The sequence below is a fragment of the Accipiter gentilis genome, chromosome 1, assembly GCF_929443795.1.
Source record: "Accipiter gentilis chromosome 1, bAccGen1.1, whole genome shotgun sequence".
NCBI lineage: Eukaryota > Metazoa > Chordata > Aves > Accipitriformes > Accipitridae > Astur > Astur gentilis.
Window position 1 is genome coordinate 4,387,564 of NC_064880.1, and position 27,965 is coordinate 4,415,528.

Sequence of the window (27,965 nt, forward strand, 5' to 3'; positions counted from 1 at the left end):
CGTGTCACCGGGTTGCGGGGGAAGGGGAGCTGGCCCCGCCCCCGCCCCGCCGCTCCCTTACCGGGCGCGGGAGGAGGGGGGGGGGGCGGGGACACGCGTGGCACCGGCCCCGCTGGAGCCCGGGGGAGGGGGCGTGGTCGGTGCTGGGGAGGGGCGGGGCGGAACGGGCCGGCCCCGCCCCCGCCGAGCCGCGAGGCACGCTGGGAGCGGAAGCGGTTCGGCCGCGTTAGGAGTGAGGCGGGCAGCATGGCAGCCGCCGGCAAGAGGTGAGCGGGCGGCGGCGGTGGTAGCGCTTTGCAGGGCCGGGGAAGGTGGGTGGACGGACCGGAGAGGCCGCGGGTGGCGGTGGGGATGGCCCGCGGGGAACCCTCGGCCCAGGTGCGGCTCGTCAGCCCCGCGCTGCCGGCCCTACGGCTGCCGTGAGGGGGGTAGGCCCGACGCTGAGCTTTCCCCCTCCCTCACTCCCTTCAGGAGCCTGGCGGAGCTGAGCCTGGACGAGTTCCTCGCCGCCGGCTCCGAATCGGAGCCTGACGACGGTTCGGAGGAGGAAGAAGAGGTCGCCCGGCCCGCCAAGGGGGCTGCGGGGCAGCGGCGGGAGAGCGGGAAGGCGAGGCAGCCGCTCCAGGCCCCACCGGCTGCGAGGTAAGGGCGGGCCGGTGGTCGTGCTCGGCCCGGCGGTCGCCTCTCGCCCGGTTTGGGCGAGGCTTGGCACATCTAAGCAGCCGTTCAGTGGTTGGTTGGGTTTTTTTTTTACTTTTGCCTGCTTTTATGAGTAACGGTGGGACTTCTCGTGGCATGGAATGAGCTAGTTCTGGGACCAGCTGGGCCAGAGGTGTCTAATAGGGCTGTGTTCAACACCCGAGTGTGGTTACGGGGTATAGGGCAGTCAGGTTTTCTGTTGTACCTATGGCAGTTCACTAACTGAAGCGGGAAAAAGCTTGTGTTATGCTTTTCATCTTTTACAGGGTATATTGGAGTCGAGCAAAGCTTACTTCTTTTTTTTTTTTCCCCTCAGTTTGTGTGTGTTTACTCTTACTGAAAGATGTTGGAGTATCTGCAGGTAGAAAATGGTGAAGTAGTTCTTAGGCACTGCTAATCATTACAAGCTAAAACAATTCTTTATTACCAGATAAGATTTTGCCAAGCTTTCATTATTGGATTTCCCCAGCAGTATAGCTTTCAATAGTCTTTATAAAAGTTTGTGAGAGTAATTCTGAGAAATTAAGAAACAGATTTTTGGTTGCTTGGTTTGGTTTTGCAAGATGTTTTCATGACCTTTGGTCATTATCCCAATACAACCTGCAACTTTGCTATCAAGATTTCTTAATGCTGAATGAAAATAACCTTTTGCAAGTCCTCTAGAGCAGGTGTTAAATGGAACTGTGGCCACAGCCCTGATAAACCCATCACTGTTCAAATTAGTCCCAGCTGTGTGTTTCAGTGCCCAGAAGTTGCTTGCTTAGAGCATCAGCAGAAGTTTGATCAATGAATAAATGCATGTTAATTCTTATCTACTAGGAAGAAGGGAAAGGCATCTGAACATAAAGATCAGCTCTCCCGGCTGAAGGACAAAGATCCTGAATTTTATAAGTTTTTGGAGGAAAATGATCGCACGCTGCTGAACTTTGATGCTTCGGACAGTTCTGACGAGGAGGAGGAGAGGTTGCACGTACCACCTGATACACTGGAGGTACTAGGCCCTATTTTGGAGTGCTGAAATTAATGATTTCAATTGCTTACATGTTAAGTATTTGAGTTTTGGTGCAAGGCCTAAGTATATTTGGGCTTATAGTGGCCCAGATGGCTGGGGGGAGGGGCTTCCCCAAAGATCATCTGCAGGTGTACAGGCTTGTAATCCAGAAGTCAGCTGTGGACTTGAACTGAGCAGGAGGAGTTTGTTAAAAGTTTGTGAAAACAGAGCCTCAGAGTGTATTTTCTCTGTGATTTTGGTTTTGTCTCGACTTTCCCAATAAGAGTTTGTTTTGCCCCAAGTGATATGCTTTCTCCTTGGTGTTCTACATTATTGCACATTGTATTTATGTAGCAAAGCTATATGGCTTAAGTAGCTTTTTGGGGAATTTGGAATACCTCTAATTTCATTACTGCTATACACAAAGTGCTGATAACAGAACAGCATTAATGAAATTCACTGCTGCCTGCCTTCCTCTTCAGTAGCTACTCAGAAAAAGAGGTGGGGCCAGAAAAGAAGTGTGTAAGCCTTTTCTCAGTCTTGGTACTGACTTCTTTAGGAAGCAAGTGATGAGGATGAAGATGATGACCATGAAACAGTCAAACGGAAGAGAGTTTCTTTCATCCCTGTGAGCTTGAAAATGGTTGAAGAGTGGAAAAAAGCTGCAGAGGTGAGCAGGGAGGTGGAATACAAGCCACTTGAGTATTCTCCTTTAAACATTCTTCTACATGTGTCGCTGCCTCTAAAAGACCAACTTTCAATTGTTTTTTTTCTTTCACAAAAATCTACAGAGAAAATGTATATCCTACATACAAGGTCATGCTTCTAGAACTCTTGTTACTTCAGCTTGACTTGTCTTTGCACTTTTTCTTGGGCTGCAAGATTAGAGTACTTGCATCCTGTCTGAGGGAGAAGCTGGAGAAATGCGTGGTTCAGAAGCGGTCAGAATGGCTAACTTTTGAATTTTCATCCTCTTGCTAAGTGTTGTGCTGTTGGCAGCTCCAGGAGTTTTTTTGAGTCATATTTTGAGTAGCAATGAAATGGCTTGCTGCTTCTGACTAAGAGGGGGAGGGAAAGGTCAAATTGGATAGTTACTTGCAGCTGATTGATTGCTTCTCAACCCCCAACCAATTAAAAGGCCTAGAAGCCCATTTTAGAGCAAGTGAAGGCCACTAGTGTTTGTTAACACTGTCCTGATGTTTTTCCTTTGTGTTATAGGATGGAGCTATTTTTGCAATCCAACTTAGAATGAGTTCCAATACTCCTGTCCCAGTAAAGTGCTTTGGAGTTTCAGAATGTTGCTTGCTTTTTCTCCTGAGCAATCCTTTTTCTTCTTTCCCCAGAGGGGACTAACACCAAAACTTTTCCATGAAATCACTCAAGCCTTTAAAGCATGTGTAGCAACCACCAAAGGAGATAATGGTGGGACTGATCCCAGCAAGTTTCAAGTCACTGATGCTGCAGGTGAGTTGGTCACCGTACTACTTCTGTGAGAGAAGGGAAGTCATTTGGTAGGGAAGGTTTAGCTATTGGAAGAGAGTGGGGATAAGTGCCAGCAGGAGTTAACTTGCCCTTTCATAGGCTTCATTTCACTTAAGTAGCTTAACTTCCTAGTGGTGAGTCTGTGCAGTGGTATCTCTTCTGGTGTCCCAATGTGTAAGTGTACCTCTCAGTGTGCATGCCTGGAGCAGCTGGGCTTTTGCAGACTGCTGAGGAAAGTACCAGCCTTCATTCACCAGACTTCTTAAAGCGAAGTTGAAGCTAGGTACTGTTTATATGCTTGTAGTGCACCATTTTATGGACAACTTTTGCTGCAGCTTCTTGCTGTTCCCTCTTAGAAATAATCCTACAAGGCTATTTTAACCAAACAAGGCTGTTTCTTACCAAATAGCTTTTTACAACCTCACAACAGTTCAGAGTTCAGTTGCACTGTCAAGTTTGCATTCCCCTAGTCAGGACCTCTCAAAATACTGCACATCTAGATCTCCTCCTCTACAGGATTATTGTGCCTGTGGAACAAATGAGATGCAACCTTTCTCTCCAGCCTTAGCCCCCTTCTGCATAAGATCCAGGTTTTGCAGACAGTCCTGTTGTAGACTTGCAACAGCATGGCTGAGTGGGAAACATCTTTGTTAGTGTCTCAGAGGATGTGACCTGCAGCCTGCCTACTTTTACCACTAAATTAGCATGTACTTTCTCACTGTGTTTTATCAGCTTGTTATTGTGTGCCATCTGGAACTGGCACTGTGGGGTGGGACTACTTAAACCCATGTGTTCTCCTTAATCCTTTCTTGCCTGGCATAGGGATTTTTATCTCTTTCATTGCTTTTGGTAAAACCTCATTCTTTAATGCAAGACATTACCTAGAATTCACATGTCCATTTCTGTGACTTTTTTTATTAAGAAGTGCCTTTAATTCTCATTATGGTTTGGGAGAGATTGATGGTAGTATAGACTCCTAGTCACAGGTCAGGCTGCTTTTGTGCTTAGCGCTGTTTACTCAGCAAAGAGATGGCCCCTGTGCCAGAAAGCTGTCAGTTGTAATCTTGCTGTTTAGATAAAAAATTCTAGGGTAAGACAAACTGATGTTTTCCGGAAGCTTGTGGAAACACAATAGTTCTGCTGTGGGAATTACTGGCTTCAGTTCCTTGGGGAGCTCTTTTCAAATTATCTGAGAAACGAGGAATATATGGAAAATAATTTACAAATTCTTTACGGACTTTTTTTTAACCAGTGTTCAATGCCCTTGTGTCCTTCTGTGTCCGGGACCTCTTCCGCTGTCTGCAGAAGCTGCTGCTTCTGAAAACCCCGAAGAACAAACTAAAGTAAGTCTGAGGAGATTTGAGAACGGTGGGTGAGAGAAACCTGGTTGGGGTTTTTCAGAACTGCAACCTGGCTGTGAAGCTGGAAAAACATGGCAGTTCTTCCCAAACACTAGCAAAGTTGCCTGATTATATTCAGAGTTATCTTAGCTGGGTTCTTCCTTTCTTCCCCAAAAGTGTGTCCTCTGCAATATTAGTCTCCAGCCATTTGCAGAGGACATGTGGCTTCAACAGAAAGAGATCTGGAATTACATATGCTTGCACTCAGGAGCACTGTTAAGGCATTTTGAGTTGGTTGTCACAGAAAGGGACAAAGCCTTCTGCCTGTACGTAGGCAGAGTATCGCAAGTATACAACTAGTTAATCCAGGGTTTGAGGAGCTGTATTATGCCCTAGAGTCTGGTGGTCTGAGGGCTGGATCATCTGAGTTTGAGCTGTTCACTGTTAGAGCATAGATGGAATGGAAACAAGTATGCAACTGGGCAAAAAACGGTATGATTCATTTTTTTCCAAAATGGCAACTTCGGTCCAGTACCACTGTATCGCATTCACTGATGCAATTTGCTTTGACTAGAGAGGAGGAATGACAATTTTGAAGTCTCATCTGCTGCCTGGGAGCTGGGAATTCTCTGGCTATTGTGCGGGTTGGTGCTCAAAGAATTTCAGAGTCAGTCTGGGCCCATAATTGAACGGCTGTTAGCATGGCTTACCCAGGAACAACCGGAAAAGGTGCTGGAAACTCAGTAAGCACCAGTCTGAACTCTTGCTGGATGAACCAATACCGTAGCTGGGGACTATGAGCCCAGTTTCATAAAACAAGCTGTGAAGTTCCTGGTATGTTTTGCAAGCTGGAGCAGCCTTACTTAGCCTCTGTGCCCGTTTCCTACTAGAAGTTCACAGAAGCTTTTTACCTCAGTCCTCTCTGGAGTTTCAACTCGACGCAGCTTTATTACTTGCTTCATAGTCCGAGTCTTCTGGTTTTGCCATTGTTGGGTAGAGTCAGAATTGAATGCCTTTCAGAAGTGCTTTCAGTTTCAGGGTAATTTTTGTGGCAGTTATTTTTAATTTCCCTGTCACAGATGAAGGGAGGGTTGAGCTAAACTCTAGATTGCTTGTTGGCAGTGGTGCCTAGTCTGAGAAGTAAATTCCATTTCTTTGTATAAATACCAGCCTCTTTCATCCCCAGGCCTGACTTGTACAGACTGTGTCTGAATTTTGGGATGGCCTGGGGGCACTACTTCGAGTGCAGTGTCAAAAGTTTAGAAGAGTCTGAGCAAATGTCTCACAACTAGTTTGATCCCTAAAATAGACTTTCTTGCTACAAGCCAGCCTGCCCTGTTCTCGGGCAGTGGCTGCAGAATGCCTGACTAGAAGATAGCATCAGTGTGAGAGATTCAGGTCTCCAACAGGCTTTCTGGCTGTTACAGCTCCCTGTATCACACTTCCAGAGATCTGGGTACTCTGCTGGGAGGCTTTTTGAATTGAATTTTCTAATGCTGTGCTTCGGGCAGTTTTTACAGAGTAGAATTGTTTCCTTTCACCTGTGATAAAATTGTTACTTCTCTTCTTGCTTTGCAAGCAGTTGTTCTTGCTCACTGGCAATATCAAGGAAGTGAACTCACTGTTCTTTGTGCTGCTGAAATCTAATTTATTTGATGGGTGTTTTTTTAAAGCTAAACCCAACTCTTGCTCATTTCCAGAGTGGTCCTCCCTTCCACCAGCCCACTTTGGAGCAAGTTACGACTGGACGTAAAAGTGTACCTCGGCTGTACCATACAAGTAAGAAATTTCAGCGTGTTTGTGTTACTGGGGTTAGTCTGTGCATCGCTGGGCTTTTGTTCAGCATATTTTGGAATGAGGCAGATGGGCTTTTGCATCTGTAAACAACACTGCTAAAAGAAGAGCCAAGCAGTCAGGAAGATAATTAACAAAGCAGGCAACAATGTAGCTCAGGTGCTTTTCCCTTTGAAAAGACAGTTAACTCCAGTTTGAGGGTGACTTTCTGATCATCCCAATGCTGAGAACTGGGTATTGGTTTCTATCCCTTCTCCTGTAGCGGAGAATAAGTAAGACTTACTGGCTGAGACTGTAGTGGGCAGAAGCAGTCTCACTGAGTCTCGAAACCTTGCGCATCTGAGATTTGTGTGTTTGCCCAGTTCCCTGCCTTGTTTTGGAAGTACTTGGTCTTACTAACAATTTGGAGGTCCATAGGATGGTTGTGTCAAAATAGGTAGCCTGTAAAGAAGGACTTGATTAACATTCTGGCAATCCTTTCTGTCTTAGTTTGTCTGACAAATTAATATTTAGTGGCTTTAAAGTAGTTTGCAGTGCTGTACTCCTGCATTCTGCATCTTTAATTCAATTTTTGGCACTATGATCTTGCCACTTCTTGTAGTAAATACTAAGATGATGTGTTGATAACTTCACATAGGACATCTCCAAGTATGATTATGCTCCATCCCACTAGGATATCCCATTCATCCAAAGTTGCTGATATCTGGTGTTTCAGAGAGAGTTCATGGGTTATTTCTGAAGGAAATGCCTGTCCCCAGTTAATTTATTTTGAGAATGCTTCATCGTGCATCCACAAATCTGGAATATTAAAACCAAAACAACAACACTGAAATACTCATTCTTCAGAAGCTGAGGGAAGGGGATATGAGGAAAGAAAAAGAAAATGCTGATGTCTCTTAGCTGTAAGCTGGCAGAATGACTTGGCAGAAAGAGCATTTTGATCAGTAGAGCTTTTTTTCTCAAGTCGCGGTGCCTCTCACCAGCAGCAGAAGATTGCAGTAGAAAAGGAAAAGCTGGCAATGCAGTCCCATTGAAGTGATCCCTGGTCCTGTGCTTGCTTCTGAGTGCCCCTAGTCCTAGGCTTCACTAGAGTGTTTTTCTGGCATAGTAGTTTCTGAACAATATCTTCTCCTTTCCTTGTGGTGTATGAGGGACTTTGTAAAAGAGACCTGCTCAGTCCAGAATCTTTGCAGTGCAAGGAGGAGAATGAGGAGGAAAGGTACAAGTAGGAAAAAATGCCTCTGCTTCCAGCAGCTGGGATTGCAGGCAAGAGGGGGCACTGCATCAGGCAGAACCTCTCTCAAATTGAAGTGACTCTGAGCTTACCGTTGTCTTCAGGTTAGAAACTGCAGACATGTCTGGGTTTAGTTCCCGGTGAACTGAGCTGAACAACGTGGAAATACAAAGATATTGTTTCTTAATAGTTTTTTCTGACATTTTCCTTGAATTAGTTAACCTCTTGATACCCAATAGTATTCCAGCTTCCCATTAAAGAAATCCTAGTGAAATCCAGTAAGTTATCAGATAGCTCAGATGGTCTGTTTCCAAGCCTCGTGTAGACCGAGGGTGTCTTTATCGTGCTTTGACAATTTGTAGTGAGACAACAGAGGCATTGGTGTCATGCCATCTGTAATAGGTCTTAAACTGTGTATAGACTTATTTTTTGCAATATACACAAATGAGGTTTTATGTGATGAGCTCAGGGGCCATTAGCCATCCAAGTCAGTAACCTGAGCCTACCTTTGCCAGGATGATATACTTCCAGGGGAGTTATTTAACCTGCTGTGTGTCTGCTCCTTTCCTGATACAGCTTTTGGGGGTTGGTTTGAGCTTCTTCCTAGGGAAGGCTGGTCTTCTAGTCCTCTGGTAACACAGAAATGCTTGGAAACAGCAAAATACAGATGCTTAATGGCAAAGGCAGAGGTGATGAGGATGGTGCTAAATGGGATCATGTTTTGTTTTCCCTCCATAGCTCCTGTCTTGTTTAACGGAAGCCTCAGTTGGTGCAGCAGTCCTTCAGCATGTCAGTTCCATAGTGCCTTATTATTTGTCCTTTCCAAAGCAGTGCCGTGCCCTTCTCAAGGTAAGGTGACGTGCTATGATATGTCGTTTGGTATGAGGTACTTTCTTTACCCCTTCAGATGAGCCTCTCATGGTATTTGGGCTGGATCTCGTGACAGTTCAGTCTTTTGTACTCCTCTTCCCTTGCTTTTCTTTTGGTCCTGGAAAGGACTCCTGCTTCTCTTACAGGCCTTCTAGGTGCCATGAAGCACTGTCACGCTGAGGTGAGTGGGCATGTGGCTCCGTGTGTAGCTACTGCTAATCCTGCTGCAAAGTGACACGGAGGTGTTCTGGGGAAGCTGTCTGCTTCCTCATCGCAGATGGAGTAATTGCTGCCTGTGTGCTGAGTCTGTGATAGTATTTCACTCTCGAGCTGGGGGTGGAATATTTTTGCAGAAACTTAGTCACAACTGCTGAGCACTTAGGAACAACAAAGGAGGTGTGGAAGAGGGCAACAGGGTGACATTTAAATGAAAAGCTGCAACACAACACTTAAATGAGGCTGGGAACCCTTTGATGATAAAGACGACTGGTATACAGTGATCAGAGGCTGGTACCTCATATCTGAAGGTGTAGCAGTCTGCTCACTGCTACAGTAGGGATTTTTGAGTAGGCTTTTTCAGCCCTGTAGCTGGAATCTTTCTTATTTCCTGTAGAATTCATCAGTGCAGATAACTAGTTTTTGGAGGCATCAGTCATGATTGCGGTCCTACTGTACCAGATGCTTCCTGACAGGGCCAGCCATGTCCAAGTGAACCTGTACTCTGAATAGGCAAATGCAGGCAGGCCTGGGAAGAAGAGAATCTATTCATTTGCTTCTCAAGAAGTTGAGGGGAGAGACTAATATATGATTGCTTTATGCAATGCAGAGATGTGTAAAACTCAGATTAATGAGCTTACGTGTCAGTGGTGGGCTGTCTATTAGCCCAGACCTCTATACAGACTAACCTACCCCTCTCCAGCTTATGTAGGTATTTTTGTGATGCAGTGGGTGCTGGTCATGTCTGTACCAGAGTGACTATGGACATGTCTCAACAGAAGTGCTGCCTTACACAGGGCCTGTCTCTGGCTCCAAACTCTGCTGCTGCTCTATCGTTTGAATTAATACAGTGAATGTCCAGGGAACCAGAATTAAGTCAGAACTACCATGAGGAGATGTATCTCAGGAATTGCAACCTATTTGGCCTAGTGGGGAAAAAACATTGACAAATTCAGAAATCAAACCAAGGTGTCCCCTCTCCAGAGACAAATGCATCTTTAATAGCATTCTTTGAGAAACTACAGTTTGTTGTTTGTGGCAAGAACTGGAGTGTAACTGCAGTGCACTTGTATTCTGCAGAATTCAGTGTAAGGCAAAAGTTACGTTTTTTGTTGAGCTGGAAGATGTATCAACCAAACGTATAATCCAGTGTGGTGTTGCTGTCTAGGGGATGGTGAGGAAGCTTTGCAAAGCCTAGGGGATTGAGTTGCATGCACGCACGGGTGCCTATGCTCAGAAGCTCAAATGTGTATTTAGGTACATGAATAAAAGTGCATGCTAGTTTGGGACAGTTTCCTTTATTGATCGTGGAAATATCAACTTTGCCTTTTGTGCGGTCTCACAGCTAGAGTATGAGGTCAGAATGGCTGCCAGTGCTGTTATGACTGGTTCTGTGACAATATAGCCTGCAATCTTTGAGTCATCCTCCTCTCTTGCTTTTTTTGGTGTGAAGGAGGGAAGCTCAGGCCTGTCAGTAACCAGAAAGGGGCTCTTTGTCCCTTCACTTATTTGTATCTTTTTATTTTCTGTTCCAGCAAGCAATTAATTTGTGGAGCACAGGTGAGGAAACAGTGAGAGTACTGGCCTTCCTTGTGCTGAACAAGATCTGCCGCTACAAGAAAGAGGTGTACTTAAGTCCCTTGCTCAAGGTAAGGCTGATACTTGCTGTACTCTGCAGGTTTTCTTTCTCACATTGTATGCCAAGACCTTGGAGCATAAGCTGCAGCCTATTAGGTAGCGCAGGTGCTGGAGATGATGCTGGCTACCTCCAGAAAATTAAACAGGGAAGAAATTCCATGTTAGGTCAGAGGGATACCCTGTTTCCTGCTACTGCCCTTCCTGCTGGAGGCACACAGGGTCTTAGCAGGGAAGGCCTCTGGTACTCATCTGTCTACTGGATGAATACTCATCCTCCAAATTCTTGAGAGCTTTCCTCAAGTGCTGACACACTACTGAGCACTGCTGAGCTGCTCTTATCTTTCGGCTAACAGCTGAGGTTACCAAGTATAGTTTGCTTAGGTACCAGTGTTACAGAAAGAGAACTGTGACCAACTTTAAGCATGTATGGCTCAAAGCCATCCTGCAGTTCTCGCGGAGAAGCAATGGTAGGGGCATCTCCAAGCACTGTGCTAAACAGACTCTCTCTCTTCTCCCCTGAAGAAGGAGCAGGCTGGATTATTATTTTTGCATATTCCTTTGAGGTGACTTATCGTGTAAAAGGAATACTTCATCCCTGGTTTGGACGAGCCTGGGTGGGGAATGTTAGTGAAAGAATATTTTTGTTCTGTTCTGTGTGGTTGTATCTTGTCCTCTTTTCCTGCACAGCAAATGTACATCGCATTTGTGAAGAATTCCAGATTCACCTCTCCAAATGTCCTGCCCATGATCAACTTCATGCAGCGCACACTGACAGAGATGTATGCCCTGGACACACATACGTCTTACCAGCATGCCTTCATCTATATCCGTCAGCTTGCCATTCACTTGCGCAGTGCAATGACAATAAAGAAGAAGGTAGGTACCCATCAGTGTGGAAGGAGTGTATCCTCCTATGGGGAATGTGCAAAGAGGGGAAAATTACAGTAGCTGTTTCAGTCTTTTAGTAGCGTCTCTAAAGTGTCAGTACTTGTGTCTGACCCATTTCATAATGTGCTGAGGAATTTTTTGCCAGGGGCTATGAGCTTCAGAGATCACCTTGTAGTTGCCGGTGTTAGTTTAGAATTTCAGCAAGGAAGGATAGAAAAGACAACTGCAGGGTGGGAGTCACTTTTCTCTCTGCAGCTTCCAAGAGATTGCGATGCACTTTCCATCTTCTGCCTTGGGCACCCTTTTTCCACTCTGTGAAGCAGCTGTTTGCAGCCTCTGTGGAAAAACCTCAAGGTAAAGAAGATTAGGAACCACCCTGGTGTGTGCATCTTTACAGTGAAGCCCATACTATTTAAAGGACTTAATTGAACAAATCAGCTCAGACCTTTTGGGAGCAGCCCTGATTGCAGCCACCTCCAGTCTGACCTCAGAAATCTGAGTCAGATTGCTAATCCTGGCTTTACTCATGTTTAGCAAAACAGACCACTATAGATTAATTGTTCAGCTGCTCGTAAACATTGCAAGATTGGTGACCAGTTAAATCTCCTGGCTGTTCAGACATGGGAATGAATGAGCGGAGATAAACGAAGTCTGGGCTGCATATGCCCTAATTGGATTGCATTGGCTTCTTACACCTTCAGTTCTGGCCCAGACAAGAACTAAATCCACTTGATTTCACAGCTGGGGGAGGATTGTAAGAACTTTAAATGACAACAGCACAACCAAAATGTACAAATCCAAGCAGTAAGCCAATTTAAATTGAGCTGTGGGTGGTTGTGGAAGGTGATTACAAGAGCAGATTGCTTATCTGCTCTGTGCAAGAGAAGCTGAGAACAGAGCTTCTTGGTACATCTCGGTGACCTGGTGAGAGCAGGGAGAGGTCTACCATTTCCAGCTGCAGCTGAAGTCCCTGCTGCAAAGTTTGGTCCAGTGGCTGCAATTGAGGGCTTCTGTCCTTGTTCCAGGACTTATGAATCTTACTTCATCCATGCAAAAGAGGAGGTGACCTAGGCCTTGAAAGTCTGTCTGAAACATAAGTTGGAGCTGAGGCACCTTGTTAAGTGCAATCTCCTAAGTTCTTGGTGCAATTCTGGGGAATACATGGGCCTGCAGAACTCTTCGGAAAGGGTGTCCTTAAGGGACTCCTGTACTATTCTGGGCTTTTATTTAGTATAGCACTATGAGCTGCTTAAGCACGTGGCAGGGAGAGTGGAGGCTTGCCCAGACATTCTTGAAAACAATGTCTCTTGGACTGATGCAAGACTTGACCCACACCTACCCATACTACTCAGCCATCCTCAAATGCTGGTTCAGTGTGTCACTGCGCATCAGGCATGCTGCTGGCCTGTTGCATTGTTTTTGCTGGTAACTGTAAAGACTGGCTGAGAAACAGAGCTGAAAGTTTGTTCTCAGCTCTGCTGCATGTCATTTTTACTCTGCAATTGACAAAAATGAAACTGTCCTGGGTAGTGGCTTTTCCAAAAGCAGGGAGGAGTGCTGGGTTGATCATTTGTTCCTTGCTTTGACAGTGAATGTTTGTAGGCACATCTTTAAAATGAGCGCTGATACTACCTTTCAGAGTTAGTGGTGTGGTGATTAGGGGGTTTTGATTAATACAGCTGAGGGAAGGGAAGCCTCAAGTGGGAAGGACAAGCTGCTATGTAACAACCAAATGAGTTTGAGTGCAGAGAGGGGAAATCCAGATGAATTCAAATTAATTTCTTCCTAGCTTGAATCTATAGTGTAGCTTTACGCACCCTTTCCCCACCCCCCCCCTTTCTGGCCTGCAGAGGCCAGAAAGCAATTTACAAGGATATCAGAGAGGGATACTCCTTTCCAGCCTTCCTACCTGTGGGAGACGAGGGGACTGTGGGCAAATGGAACAGTTAAAGGCTTCCTAACACTTGGCCACATCCCACAATCTGCTGTGAGCTGGATCATTAAATCATCCTTCTCAAATGAGCCATACTTGTGAAGAAAAGCCGTCTGTGTGTGGCTCATTATTGCTTTCAAGGCACTAACTAGTACCAAATCATAATGTTGCCAATGCAGCATCTTGAACTTGCTGGTGGTGGGTCAGCCACTAGCATCAAAGTAACAGCTAGAATGTTAGTTATTCCTCTCTAAGCAGTACACAATGTCCTCTTAGAGAATGCTGGATAAAATGAGTCCTGTAGAGAAACCAGAATGAGCTCCTCAGATGCCACATTTTCAGGTTTGTGCTTGTGTTTTTTTCCCTTTTCTGCAGGAGAACTTCCAGTCTGTTTATAACTGGCAGTATATCCACTGCCTGTATTTCTGGTGTCGAGTTCTCAGCACAATCTATCCCAGTGAGGTCATGGAGCCGTTGATCTATCCTTTGACACAGGTCATCATTGGCTGTATAAAGTAAGTAGGATTTTGTTTGTTTCTTTCTTTTAGCTATACTCCATCTTGCTTGATGTGGCTGAGCAGTTACTAAGGGGTGTTATTGTTATGTGATTTGGATTCAACCTTGCATTGTAAGGAATTGTCTGAGAGCTGCTTTTATTGAAGTATTCTAGCTGAAGATGTGAGCACCTATATGTTTAGGTGGTGAGAAAGTTGTGGTGTAGGTTATTTTCTCCTAGGCTAAATTCTCTGTGTAAGAGAAGTTGCAGTCTGAATAGCCTGGACACATTATCCTCCCAGTTGTACAAAGTGGCAAGGAAAAATGTACTGACTTGCCTCAGGATCTAACGGTGCCAAAGTACAGAATCAAGTCCTCATCTCTAGCTCTGTAAATACAGTTAGAAGATGTGTTGTTTTGTGCATATTTGTTAGAATTTGAAGAACTAGGACACATATATTGTTTTAGTATGCCTCTGCTGAGAATCTTTTTCTTTTCCCATCAGTTTATGTGTTTATATATGAAATTTTGTCCTTTGAAATGGCTGTTAATAATGAGCATTGAGGGAATTTCTGAAGCTTTGGTGATCTCTGAAATCCTGTTAGCTCTGTTAACCAGATTCTCAGCTTTAAAACACCACCCGCCTGGTCTTGAAAAACTCCCAAGTGGTGATGAAGATAAGCAGATTTAAAGGATCGTTAAGAATATGCATACATCCCTCTTCCCATCCCCCATGCACATAGGCTGCTTCCCACTGCTGTTGTAGAGCTTTAGTTGTCCTGTGGACTAATCTAGGCAGTTTTCTACCTGTCCAGGCAGATAAATCAGCTATCTGGGGCCAAGGAAAGGTGAATCGGGTGAGTCTCAGCAAGAGCAGCAAATACAATTTGTTAGCATCTGTGACGGACAGGGCTGCTTGGCACGAAGTACAGCTACTGTCTGACAAGGCTTTAAAGATTTGGAAACCCAACAGATGGGTTCTAGGGTAGGGAAAATAGATCCCACCCTGGCTTTCTTACCAAGTCAAGCCAGTGTCTAGGATGTAAGAAGGGGGTACATAAGTTAGCAGATGTGGGATTGATGTGGCTCCACAGGCTTCAGTCTATACCCAGGATCCCTAGTGGCTCCCTCCTGGGTATAGTCAGCATCTTCTCAGTGTTGGTGGCTGTGCTGGCCAAAGTGAGCCCAGCAAGAGTCAGTCTCTATGCCACATCCCCTGGTGTAGATAACATCTGTAGCAACTGAGTGTTACGGAGGAACTCGGGTTGTTTGTGTTTGAGATGAGAGGATAAAATAATGTAGCTTGCAGGTCAAGGGTTTTTTTGCTTCATGTACCATTTAACACATTTCTGGCAGGCTGCTTAGTCCACTGACAGCAGTCAGATACTTTCTTGTGGAGGTGGCACGAATGAGCTGGACCCCTCTCTTTGTTCCTCTGTGCTGCTCGGCTTTGAGAGGTGTGTGTATGTGATCAGGTGTTGGGGCAGGATGCTGTGTAACATCTGGAATACCTTCTCATTTCTGTTTCTGATGCAGCGTAGTGCTCTGGGGGTCCATCTGGAGGGTGGTAGTGCTGGGAGGTGGCTCTGCTTCCCCAGTGCCTTTTGTACCGGGAGGTGGCGCCTGGCTCCAGCGCAAGGGCAGTGAGCAGGGTGTCTGTCTGTCTGTGGGACCTGATCGGTTCTTTGTGCCACTCTGGCCTCTTACGTGAGTGGAATGGGGAGAAACCACCATCCATCACAGGCTTTTTGCTCTAGGCAGGGACCAGGGCAGAATTTGATAAGTGATTAAACAAGATAAATAGAAGAAGAGGATTGCCTGCTAAAATCAAGATTAGCTCCCTCATTTTCTTGCTCCTTCTATTTGCTTACCAGCATATAAAATACATTGAAACTATTTTTAATAATACATATTTCAGAAATGGGCCCCATGTGTGTGTCTGGAAGTTGCCTGTGCTCAAGATGTGGTCCAGGGAAGTTGGAGTACTGAGTGGAGAAGTACTGGAACTTTCTGCCATTTCTGTGGTGCTGGGAAGAGCCTTATTGCTGAGTTTGCTCATGGAATTGCCATGTAACAATAAGTGATGCTGTTCTCACAAACAGCTTAAACGTTGCAGTTAGTTTGACCAATGGGACAGTGTTGCAGGTATTGCAGAGATAGGAGAATGTGAAGGACATGATTTCCCCCTTCCTTTCACTGCCTTGTGCTTTTCTCTGCCTCTGTAATCCATAAGTTCCTCCTTTTGATCAGTGTGCTTGCATTTGTCAGAGTTCACGGTTGGATTTTTTTGTAGCAGAGTTGTTGCAGAAGCTCCTGTTCTGTTATTATTCCTTTTCCCCTCATCCCATAAAGAGTTTTTCTGACCATGTCTGCTTGGATTTCTACCTTACTCCCAGTCTAAGCTATAAAAATGAAGTTCTTCCCTGGCTTATAGTTAAATGAGGATTTTTGGTGCCTGTTAAATTTTGGGTTCTGGCCTCTCAGCGCACATAGGGGAGGAAGCAGGTACAGCCTTCTCCACGGAGAATCAAGCACAGCCTTGATGTCCCTGAGCAAGTTCCCTTGGTGACCTGTCCTGGTGGGGCAGAGGCTGATGTTGAAAGAAGCTTTTGCTGTCCTCTCTAGCCAGAGAAAGATTGTGGTCAGCCAGGAGTATAACAGAAGGAGTTTTAGTGAGTAAAAATAAGCCCTGAGAAGCCTTTAGGCTGTTTTCGACACCACAGCCTGTGCCCTGGCTGCTTGGGAGAAGTACAGCAGGCATTCCAGGAGATAGTGATGGTAAAACATTAGGGAACACTCTCTGCTGAGATGAAATGTGAGTCATTTTGAACCCCCCGGCTGTGGCCTGGAGTGACTAGACTGTTGGACCTTCCTCAGCAGAGCTGGGACCCAGCTGTGTTTTGTATTCCCTGTGCATCCAGCCATCGGGAAGTTGAGCGGATTGTTGCATCGCCACGCACTCTAAAATTAATGGTCTTGGTTTACAGTAAATCTATACGCTTAACAGGTTTATTCCTTGATCAATTAATTCCTGAGAATGGCTTTCGTCATCTCCAGTGGTGCCAGATCATGGGTGCAAAGTAGATTTATTTCTATAATGGATCCAATGATAATTATTTCACTATCTGGAGGGGGAGCGGGGGGAGATGTGGGTGATTTATGGTGCCTGGTCAAGCATGGTTTTTTGCTCTCCTGGATTGCTCAGCAAGCTCTTTGGGGAGGGGAGGGGTTCATTTATCAGACTTGAGCCTGTTGTCTGGGAACTGCATTTTTTGTGGTGTGGGGTTTTGGTTTGGTTTTTTTAATCCTTGTAAATGCTGGAGGCATCCATGTCTTCACGTAGAGGTCATTCAGTGTGAGAGGTTTCTAGAATGGTACAGTAGTGAGGTCTACTGTCTTTTAGGGGTAGCTCTGCATTTTTCTCTCTGCTGCTGGCTTACATGGTGCTGAGGGAGCTCAGTCCCAACCTTACCAAGGGAGTTGGCTCTACTTCTTTCTTAATAGCTGAGTGTGTAATGGTTTGAAGTGTGGGTCAAAGCCTGGCCTCTTCCCCTCCATGCTGATTACTGGCTGTTCAAATGTACATGTTGCCTCTCTGAAGGAGATGGGAATAGCTCAGGTGCTCCTCTGGACTGGAGAGGGCTGAACAGATTTGGTCACTCTCATTCCCACTCTCTCCTTTCTGATGTGCTGGTTGTTGCTAGTCCAGCTCCTTCTGCCTCGGTGACATTCCACACTAAAAGTGTCACTGTTCAGGTGACAGCATGAACTTTGGCTACACGTAGGGTATGTAGCCTGAAATGGGAAACTTCTTCCTCCATGTAGTCCCTCTGGTATGCTGGGGGAGCCCTTTTCTTGATCAAACTTGCTGCTTTAGATGGGCATTTTACTGCTGGTTCCTGTTACTTTTCCTTGCATACCTACCTGTGCTGGGAGCATGAGAGCTGAAAGTGTTGAACATGACTAAACAGCATCAGTGATAAACTTAATCTGCAAAGCTCTTGTCTTGTAGCGCTTTCTCCCAGCAGAAGCTGGAAACCTAGTGCTTTGGTTGCAGGAATTTGTGTGTTATTGTTACAGCTTTAACATGGTGAATTTTATTTTCAGCTGTGGGATAGATTCAGCAGCTCAAACAGTTTGCTGTGCAACACTAAAGCTGCCTGCCTTTTGTTGAGTAGGAAAGGCTCTCAAGTGTCACTGAAGGCTGCAGGTGCAGTTCCTGTATAAACTTGGCCTAATACCCTTTCTTCTTTTTTCCTTCCTAGGCTGGTACCAACAGCTCGTTTCTACCCTCTGCGTATGCACTGCATCCGTGCACTTACACTGTTGTCTGAGAACACCAGGACCTTCATTCCAGTGTTACCATTTATCCTGGAGGTTAGTTGGTTCCTGCTGACCTAGTAAGGGCTGATGCCTACTACCTAACACACTCGCTTACTGTACCTGCCAACGGCTCCCAAGATTGCCCTATTTGCTTACTCCCTAAAATCCCAGGCAAACAGCATCAGACAGAATGTATTGTTTGGTTAGCAAATAGGATTAAACTTTTATTGGCCTATGAGCAGAGAGTATCTGAGATCAGCTGGGTGCAAAAATACATTCCTAGGCGGTTTAACTAGTGCAAGTGGAGTAGGCAAAGAGTTTGCCAAAGAAGAGATTCAGAGGCTCAACTGGTTGCAGTAACTCCTCGAGCTGTTGTTACTTGATCCTGCTGATGTGTTCATATCTTAGCAAAAGGAAAAGTTAGGATCTCCTAACTGCAGGCAAAGGGAAGTGGAATGAAAAAGCCCTTCAAGAATTAGAATTTATTTAGGGGGAAAAAAACCTCTGCAAATGCGACCTGGCAAAATGCAGTATGTTAGGTGAAATACTGGTGCTAAGAGACCATCCAGCTTTCCCACTTACCAGATGCCTGACATCTCTCCACATAGGTCTTTCTAGCTTTGCTGCTGTGAGAAGGTAGTACAGAAGTGGTGCAGCCAAATTTCACTGAAGAAGTGTGAGCGAGGCCGGGTGAGGAATGCAGAAGCCCCAGTAGGTCGACATGAGGCTGGACACCGAAGAGGGGGAGGGAAGAGCAATTTCTATAATAAATGACCTGAGTCAGCCAGGCTCATTCCTAATCAAGTTCTGTTGAAGCAAAGGCTTTTGTGGTTTTGTGTTGTTGTAAACGTCCTTTGCAAACCACATCCTCTGAGCCTGTGGAAGGCAGCGATGTTTATAAATCTCCTCCTGCTCTCCCGCCGCCTCCACTGCTCCCTGGCCTGTGTGGCTTTGCCATTCGCCTGCTTCCTTCCTCTTGTTCATGCATATTTGAAATTCTGCCAACCAGATTTAGTGTTAGAGGCATCTCCGCTCTGGGGTGGTGGAGCTTGGGGTGAGGATGGTTTCTCTGCTTTTTACTTCTTAGTGCTCTGAGAGATAAAGCATTTTTCCCCTCAGGGCTTTACCCCCTGTTTGCATTCTGGCTCCAACACCTTGGCTCTAATCTGTGTGTCAGGCCCCAGCCAGACGTTACCACGCTGCATGCTGAGCTTCCTCCTGGCTTCCACAAGCCCCCAACCACATCCGATCCTGCTGTGTGTGTTTGTGAGGCACTACTCAGCTCAGTAGTAGGCGCTTGTCCAGGTGTTGGTGACAAGGGAGAGATGGGGGCAGGGTAAATGTGTGCATGTGTGTTGCTTGCATACTCTTTCACATTAACAATTATTTTCCTTTAACTTCTATAACCCAAGGTGACTGGCATGATGTTAAACTCCCAAATCTCCCTGCAGCTGTCAGCCTTTCCCTTCTTCCTGCCTATCCTCCTGCAAGGGATCCCTCAAATATCTTGTGGAGCTCGCAGGAGCATTCAGGGCTATTTCCTTTGTACTTCCAGCTCTTCCCAACTCCCCCCTCCTCTCTGTTACAGAGGTATCTGAATGCTCTTAAAACCCTTAGTGTGTCTCCATAAGCTGTCTTCAGGCAGGAGATGTATTCCAGCTATGTGGATGAGATGGTAGGAAGCTTTAGCACACAGAGGAGAAGTGACCTGCCCAAAGTCCCAAGGTGGCTGTGGTGATGCTGGGAAGAGAATCTGCATTCTGATGCCCAGCCTAGTGCTTTAACTGTGAGCCTGTTTCTACCAGCTCACAAGTTCAGCAGTGACTTAGTCAATAGATATTGGTCCCATGCCACACCAAGTCATGAATCAAAATCCATTTTAAGCCCATTATCCAAACCATCGTGAGATTTGAGGGATCTGATCAGTGAGTTTGGTACTAAGCAGGAGTCGACTTGAGGGTCATGACTGGGATTGGGGGAGTGGAATGAAGCCTTCCCAGCATAAGGTATGCTCCATTTGATAGGAATGAGGAAAGGCTGCTTTCTCTGTCACTGTTGCAGCTGAATCCAAATGCAGCGAAAGAATGGCTGTGGAGCTTGTGACGCTATATTTTGTGCATTTTTTTGGAGAGGGCTTTGGGCAGCCTCAGAATGTAGATTCTATGAAGCTTCTTGTGTGAGAAGTGACTGTGTAACTCTGTGTTTCTCTTCCCCCTTTCCATCAAGGAAACCCAACGCTTGCTACCTCTTGTCTCAGCCCTGTCGCTGCTGTGGTTTCAAGAGAAGGCAGATTGAATGTTTGTGCAATTCCCATAGGCACAGGAATTCCCCAAGCCCCTGCCAATAGAAATGAGAGCTGGCTGCTTGATGCATCTTGACAAGGGCTGATGCTCCCCAGCGTGGGCATCCAGCGCTGTCTCCTCTCTGACTCTGCTTTCCAGGATGGAGCAAAAGAAGCAGCTTGCTAAAATTACGTCGTAGATGGGAGGAGGTAGCTTGGAAGAGAGTGTAAAGCAGGCAGGCTTTTATTTTTGTATTGTTACTCCCCTCGAAGGGCCTGTGAGATCTCAGGCTTTTCTTTTTTTTTTTATCACTTCAATTATTGTCTGACAGCCACTAGTTTCTGCAGCAGGAAAATTGGTGGCTCATCTGCTGCAAGGCAGGTGTGGATAAACAAGGTAGAAATCTCCCCACAGGCAGACTTTGCATGCCAATTTAAAATTGGCTTCTCCTGTGGAGGGATGGGAGAGGACGTTAACCCTGACGTGCTTAGGAAGGCATGAGTTTTTCACTTTGACGCTTAAATGGCTTTGAGTCTTGTTTTGGATGTGCAGCTTGCTTTGGAGAAAGTCTCCGGGGGCTTGGAGTGCAACATATATGGGAGCAAGCAGCGGATTGTGTCAGAAGAAATCAGCTGATACGAAGATTGTAGTTAGAGAATTGATAATGCTGGACATGGTCATACATTTAAGCACAGATCTGAAATTAGTTTTCTAAAAGACATGGGCTCTTTGCCTCTTTTACACAGAGAGGAAAAGCTGGAACTTTAGACACACTAAGATAAACCACTGCACCACCTGAAGATTCATCCTTCCTTTTCCTCATTCTCCTCCTTCCACTGCTATATTGCAGCTCTTAAATTCTGGATCACAGCCCTGCAGGTACCAGGGGTTGTTTGAGTGAAATCATGCCTGACCAATCTAATAGACTTCTATGATGAGATGATTGGCTGAGTGGATGAGGGGAGAGCAGTGAGTGGATGTTGTTTATCTTTTCTTTATCAAGGTTTTGGATACCATTTCCCATAACTTCCTCACAGACAAGCTGATGAACTGCAGACTAGATAAGCAGACTGTGGGGTGTATTGACAACTGGCTGAACTTCCAGGCTCATGCTGTGATCAGTGGCATGAAATCTAGCTAGAGGATAGCCACCAGTGATGTGCCCTGGGGATCAATACTGGGGCTGATAGTGGTTATCATATTCATTAATGGTTTGAATGGTGGGGCAGAGTGGCACCATCAGCAAGCTTGCAGATGATATGAAGTTGGAAGGAGTTGTTGATACACCAGATAAGTGTCCTGCAATTCAGAGGGATCTTGACAGGTTGGAGAAATGGGCAGGCAGACACCTCATGTAGCTCAACAGAGAGAAATGCAACATCCTGCACCTGGTGAAGAGTAACCCCATAATAACAACATCCCGGGGGCTGACTGTCTGGAAAGCAGCTTTGTGGAAAAGGATGTAGACAACAAGTTGGCCAAGGGCCAGCGATGTGCCCTTGCAGTAAAGGACAGTGGCATGCTGTGTTAGGCGTAGCTTTGCCAGTGGTTTGACTGTGGACTTGCCCCTGTGCTGAGCACTAGTGAGACCACTGCAGGAGTGCTGTGCCTAGTTCGGGACTCTCCGGGGCAAGAGAGACATGGACATACTGGAGTGAGTCTAGTGAAGAGCCACAGAGATGAAGGGATTGGAGTAACTGTCATGCGAGAAGAGGCTGCAAGAGCTGTGACTTAGCCTGAAGAAGAGAAGGCTCGGGGAAGATCTTCTTAATGTACAATACCTGAAAGGAGGGCGCGTAGAAGATGGAGCCAGGCTCTCTGAAGTGATGTCCAGAGATGGGATGCAGTGGGCACAAACAGAAACACAGAAGGGCTTGTCTGAACATCAGGAAATGCTTTTTCTTTTCTTTTTTTTTTTTACTGCGAGGCTCACTGAGCACTGGCACAGATTGCCCAGGAAGGTTGTGGAGTCTCTGTCCTTGGAGATAATAAAAAACAATCTGGACATTGTCCTGGGTAGTTGGCTCTAGGTAGCCAGAGCAGGGCAGGTTGGACAAGATCTCCAGAGCTCTTTTCCAACCTCAACCATTCTGTGAATAAAGAGGTTGAAGCCAGATTTTTCTCAATGGCACTTGGTGACAAGATGAGAGGCAATATGCAGAAAATTAAATACAGGAGACCCCACTTAAGCATTTGGGGGGGAAACCTCAACAATTTTATATGGTGAGTCTAGAACAGGTTACCTAGATAAATAGTGGAGTGTCTGTCCTTGGAGATACTCAAAATCTGACTGGCCGTGGCCCTGAGAAACCTGTTCTAGTTGACCCTGCTAGATGACTTCCAGAGGTCCCTTCCAACCATAACTGTGAAACTGAGTACTTCAAGCCAGCTTCTGCAGAAAGTTGGGCAGCTTGTCTGAACTTGACAATAATCAGACTCTGCTCGAGCAGCTTAACTAGCTGCTCTCAGCCCTTCCCTCAGTGGAGTGGGAGGGTGACCTGAGGGAAAGCTGCAGGCAGGCCCGGCAAAGCACTGTGTCCCTGCGGAGAGCTGGCCTGGGGCTGCCAGCTTTGGGGTGATCAAAGCAGATGCCAGGAGGCTTTTGCTAGAGCCTGAGAGAAAGAAATGGGGGGCAGATGGGGCGATACAGTGGGAGTGCTGTGGCTGCAGAGTTGGTTCTGTGCTTTGCACTCTGGCAGTGCAAACTGTATCTGAGCACCCTTCTGACTAGCCACGTGGAAATTGTCTGTGAGCTTGAGATTGCCAGAAATCTTTCTCCTTCCTGCCTGTGTTGCCCTGTCCTTTCCTTTGTCTGCTAGTGGTTATCACTTAAGCCAAGTTGTTGGCTTTTGACATTTTCTGGCCCTCTAGTCCCTCATTATCGCCTTTCTACCCTGCCACAGGATTCCTAGACATCAGTCATTCTCTCCTTCGGTCTGGCTGTTAGCTGATCTAGTCTGCAGTCTTGAGATGGGAACCACATTTTCCCCCCTTCCCACATGTCCTGACCAGCTCCCTAGCACCTTCTGGGAAAGTTTCGAAACCTTTGCTTGCATTTCCCCACTTGCCTAGCGGCATGTTAGGATCCCACAGAGCCTGACGCCTTGTGCTTTAATGTGTCTGACCTCAGGGATCAATACTACTGTTTTGGCCAAAGAAATAACCGTGCATAACGAGGTTTATAGCATCGATTCCCTAGGCTAGGGCTCTTTGTTTTCACAAGCCACCAAGCTTGTCCCTCCCTTCCAAATAACCTGGATTGACAAATAAAATGTAAAAAATCAATAGTCGTCTCCATGCTTTTCTGGCCTGGGGGCATCCATGTGACCTGAACACCCTCCCTTTCCTCCTCACCTCACCCTCTAGCAATCAGTATGCTGCATCCCCTTGTTGCTGGGCTGCTTGGGGTCTGATGATGAATGTGTTGCTGCTGCATAGAGGGAATAGAAATTATTTCCTGCTCAGGAGTGCAATTTAAAAGTGTTGGGGACAGGGAGAGGAACTGTAGGTTACTTTTGAGGTGCTCAAAAGTATGGTTGGGCAGGATATTCTCTTTATCAGCCTCCCTCAATGGTTGTCATCAGATATGCAAATGACTACCAATTGTTGGCTGAGGTGTTTTTTGGTTTTGTTTTCCAATGAGATCTTATTGCTAATGAACACCTCCCTTGATTGCCACTTATCACCTGATGGGGGTCTCTTGGAATCTGCCCCAGATCAAGTGCTTTTTGCAGTTCTTGCCATCTCTTTCCTGAGGTCTGCCCCTACCAGTCTGGGAGAAGGCATACTGGTATTGCTGTTCATTTTGGAAACCTTTTGCTCCTTCCTGTATCACAGCTTCAGATGAAGAGCAGCGCAGCACACAGGCTTATTGGGATAGTGTACCTGATGTCTGCCCAGGGCAGTAGGGACCAAGGCAGATTCTGGCTCTAGCTGATTTCAGCTGAAGATAGCATTCCTGTGTGCAAAATGTAGCCTTCCGAGGAAGTGAAGAATGGAAGTTCTCATTGATTCATGTTACCCTTCCCCCAAAGAAGTTGGGAAACTCCTCCCAAAAAGGAGAGAGTTGGGAAAAGGCTTTCATAGTTCTTGGTCTTGATTACAATTTATTAAGTTTTAAGGCCATAATGGCTGCTCTTAATTAAAACCAAACTTGAGATGCCACCCTGGAGAGCGAGTCACACACACATATGTGAGCTTCCTCTCTGTTTTCTCCTTTCTACTATGGAAGCTTCATACCTTCTGTTTCAGAAATACTTCTCTCCCCAACCATTATCATTAAACAAGCTCTGGAAAAACACAAAAGCAAAGGTGCAGGTCTGTCTTTTGACATTACATACTAGTCTACTGGGTATCCAGCTGTACAGAGCTTGTGTGTGCTCATCATTTTGATGAGCAGGGTGCATGGTCTCCTCTCAAACTCTGGGAAGGGGCCAGTTTTTCTCCATGTCCCTTGCTATAAAACAAAATGTGTCCATAGGGAATAATATGCACTTATTCAAAGGCTGTTCAGTTCTAATTGGTACAAGGGATGCCAGTGGGAAATGTGTTAGAATAGAAACCTTGCTTGGCAAGGGGTGTTTGTGAAAAGGACTTACTGGTCTCTTTGCTTCCTGGGACAATTATTTCAGTGACAGTAGGAGGGTAATGGATTTGTTGTAAGCAACATCTAGTCTTGCTGTTGAAAAGCTTTTCACCTTAAGGGACAGCTCCAAAATACACTCAAGCTTTATATTATGATCTTTCTGACCACTAGAAGCATGGGTCTGAGGAACAAACCTCTAGTTTCTTGTGCTGTTGCTTGTGTTGGGTTCCTTGTACCCCACACTTCTGTGGCATCTTTCACACTCAGGTCTCTAAGGTTTCAAGTGTGTTTGGTGTTTGCTTCCTAACTGTACCTTGGTAGGGTCTTTAAGAAAGCTGTGGGACAGTGATCAGAACAGGCAAGCAGGAATCAGGATTTCTGGCTTGTCTTCTCAGCTCTGCCACCAACTGCATGATCTCAGTTGAGTCATTTGATATCTGTTGTTTTGTGGTGCAATCATCTTTGTGCTTGTTTTTTTCTGTTGTAGGTTTTTCAACAAGTGGATTTCAACAAGAAGCCAGGACGTATGAGTGCTAAGCCTATAAACTTTGCAGTGATCTTGAAGCTTTCCAATGCTAACCTTCAGGAGAAGGCCTTCCGAGTAAGTGGAACCCCAGCGGCCAACAGTGCACAGTTTCTCTGTAAGCAGCAGGGTTGCCCTAGCGATATGCTTTGTGTTCCTGTCCTGTAAGGCTGGAGATTCATTTCCCAATCTGGGCGCTGTAGGATTTAGTTCCTATCTGATATCTCTATTTCTGCTTCCCCTGCTCAGGATGGACTCATTGAACAGCTTTATGACCTGATGCTTGAGTATTTCCATTGCCAAGCCTACAGCATTGGATTCCCAGAGTTGGTTCTCCCAACCATCATTCAGGTAAGGTGTAAGATGCTTCTTAGTCATGCTATGAACATGCACAGAGCGGGATAAAGTCATTTAAGCTAGCGATGAGCTCAAGATGGTCCTCACAATGTGAGGGGAGAGCTGTTTACCTTTTCTTAATTATAGTTTTTCTTTGCATTTTGGGGAATTCTTGGGGAGGAACAGAGGCATCGCATCTAATTAGGAGGCTGAAGGTAGATGAAAGTGGCTGTGGAGTTAGCCACTGTTTTGGGAGACAAAGTGGAACAGAGGGCTGCATAACTGCTGCAGAGATGTGTTTTTGACTAGTGAATGCAGATGAGTTCTTGGCAATTCAGAGTTATCCGAATTGCTGTATTGTTTCAGAGCAGTACCTGTGCTCTGTGAACCCGTACTTTTCTTTTCCTTATGGCCTCCCTCACATGCTCTCCACAAGATGGCAATCTTCCCTCCTTTCACAGTGTCTCCATCAGCTGGGGCACTTTCTCCCCAGGTCCCTCCATACAAAACAGTACAATTCTTGTCTCCATCCCTCCTCCTTGCTGCACCTAACGGTAGTGCTGCAAAGTAGTCTCCTTTGCGTCTCCCCTGGCATTCCACGGTGCAGAGTGTTCTTCCTAGCCACTTCACGTTTACATACTTCGTTGTCCGCAACAAAACCGCCTACTAGTGCTGTGCGTCTGGGTGTTTTGTGCATAATCCTTCCCTAATACCATGCTTGCTGGGTGGCTTCAGTTTTGAACGAGCAGTGACCTCTCTGCTTTGAACAGTAAGATTGCTCAGTGCAAACATGTTGGAACTTGTTCCCTGCCTTCCTCCCAGTCCTCTCTATTTTTAACTCGTGAGTGGCAGGTGTCCTACGAGTTTGGCAGAGGGCTGCTGTCGTATCCTCCATGGGGACGTGAACCTCCGCTTTGCTTTGGTGTCTGCCACGAGACCCTGTGGCTGCATACCTTGTTGCTACGATGCCTCTGGTTGACATGGGAGCAATGTCTCGGTTGGGACCCACAGGCTGCTTGGGAGGCAAATCTCCTTGTTTCTGCTGTATGTAATAGGCTGGCATCTGTCAGGCGCATGACTCTTGGCTGGGTCCCTGCAGCCTGGCACAGGCCATTGCCTAGCTGGCATTAGGCTGCTTTGGCTAATGTGAGCTGACAGGCAGTCTCTGTGCTAGGAGAGCAGCTCCTGTGCTTGCTCTCGCTTTCCGTGCCTCTCTCTTATCGGCAGCGAACAAAGCCCTTTCCTCTCAGCCAGCAGCTGTTGAGAGCATCGAAGCTGTCGGAGCCGATGTTCTAGCTGGAATGAAAAACGGCTGACGGCCCTCTGGCACCAAGCGCCCTGTGGCTTCCAAACACACCCTGGGACCAGCCTGTATTTCTGCAGAGAATTAATGCTATCGGATTCCTATTTGGCTGCCACTAACCACAGCCTCGTGGCGTCTGCTGGGCTGGGGTGCTGAGGTTAGCTTCCCAAAATCTCAGAGTCTTCGGGAAAGGAGGGGGGGGGGGGCTTTTCTCCTGGAATGGTTCCAGTTAACTGTAAAAATCCATCTGTCCTGATTCTTCCTCCCCGATGAGCTCACGCTTCTCTCAGTGCCGTGTCGTAGGGGCTGTGTTCCAGCTGGCGACGGTTGCGTTCCTCGTCTTCTGGTCAGCGGCTTTGGGAGAAGCTAGGCTGAACTGCCTTCAACCTGAACTTTAAAACCTCCCTGCTTGGAAGGCAGGAAGCACCCCGGCAGATCAAAGGAAAGGAGAGCCAGTAGGGGCAGGAGACAGTTCAAAGGCTTCTGTTCTGCCCAGCTGCTGGGATGACCCTATGGTGGTCACTGCCTCCGCAGGCTGGTGAAGAGCTCAGAGTGCAGAGCCTGCGTGCCTGGATGCTTGGAAGAGACTGCCTCTTCCCTCCTCTAGAGCCCTGACAAGCATCACAGAGCAGAGGTGGGAGGTTAAAGGGAAGAACTGGGCAGACATCGATAAGGGGTAGGTACTGCTGGGTGGAGGCAAGAGATGGCATGATGTAGGCATGACTTGCAGCTAGACAGAAGGGCAGGAGGTGCCGGTTTGCCTTGCCAGCAGCCACTCCTCCTGCTGCTCGCTTTCTGTCCCAAGTTGAATATTCTCTCTGCTTTTTGTAAGTGGAGGATTGGGCTTGGTTTGGGTTCCCTGCAACACACACACACACCCCCAGCTGCTTCAGATCATTTATAGTTCTCTGCGTCGTTTACAGTAAGAGGAGCTGGGGTTTTGCTGTGGTCTCTGCTGGTATAAACCATTGGTGTTTAAGGCTGGCAGTTTGACAGAATCAATCCCACTAATCACAGAGCTGCTTAGCTAGGA

At 46.4% G+C, this 27,965-nt stretch overlaps 1 protein-coding gene across 2 annotated transcripts in view; it reads left to right on the forward strand.

Moving 5' to 3' along the window:
• The first annotated feature begins 164 nt into the window (after positions 1–164).
• NOC2L (NOC2 like nucleolar associated transcriptional repressor) overlaps positions 165–27,965 on the forward strand; it is a 54,222-nt gene continuing 26,421 nt past the window's right edge. For both annotated transcript variants that reach the window (XR_007508137.1, XM_049817163.1), the window contains exons 1-14: positions 165–266; positions 472–642; positions 1,519–1,690; positions 2,250–2,360; positions 3,034–3,154; positions 4,425–4,515; positions 6,213–6,291; positions 8,279–8,389; positions 10,162–10,275; positions 10,952–11,140; positions 13,461–13,600; positions 17,846–17,957; positions 25,258–25,371; positions 25,543–25,644. Coding sequence is in view for 1 of the 2 variants with exons in the window: in XM_049817163.1 (XP_049673120.1) it covers positions 247–266; positions 472–642; positions 1,519–1,690; positions 2,250–2,360; positions 3,034–3,154; positions 4,425–4,515; positions 6,213–6,291; positions 8,279–8,389; positions 10,162–10,275; positions 10,952–11,140; positions 13,461–13,600; positions 17,846–17,957; positions 25,258–25,371; positions 25,543–25,644 (1,647 nt within the window). In the remaining variant the exon portion in view is untranslated. The remainder of the gene's footprint in view (positions 267–471; positions 643–1,518; positions 1,691–2,249; positions 2,361–3,033; positions 3,155–4,424; positions 4,516–6,212; positions 6,292–8,278; positions 8,390–10,161; positions 10,276–10,951; positions 11,141–13,460; positions 13,601–17,845; positions 17,958–25,257; positions 25,372–25,542; positions 25,645–27,965) is intronic.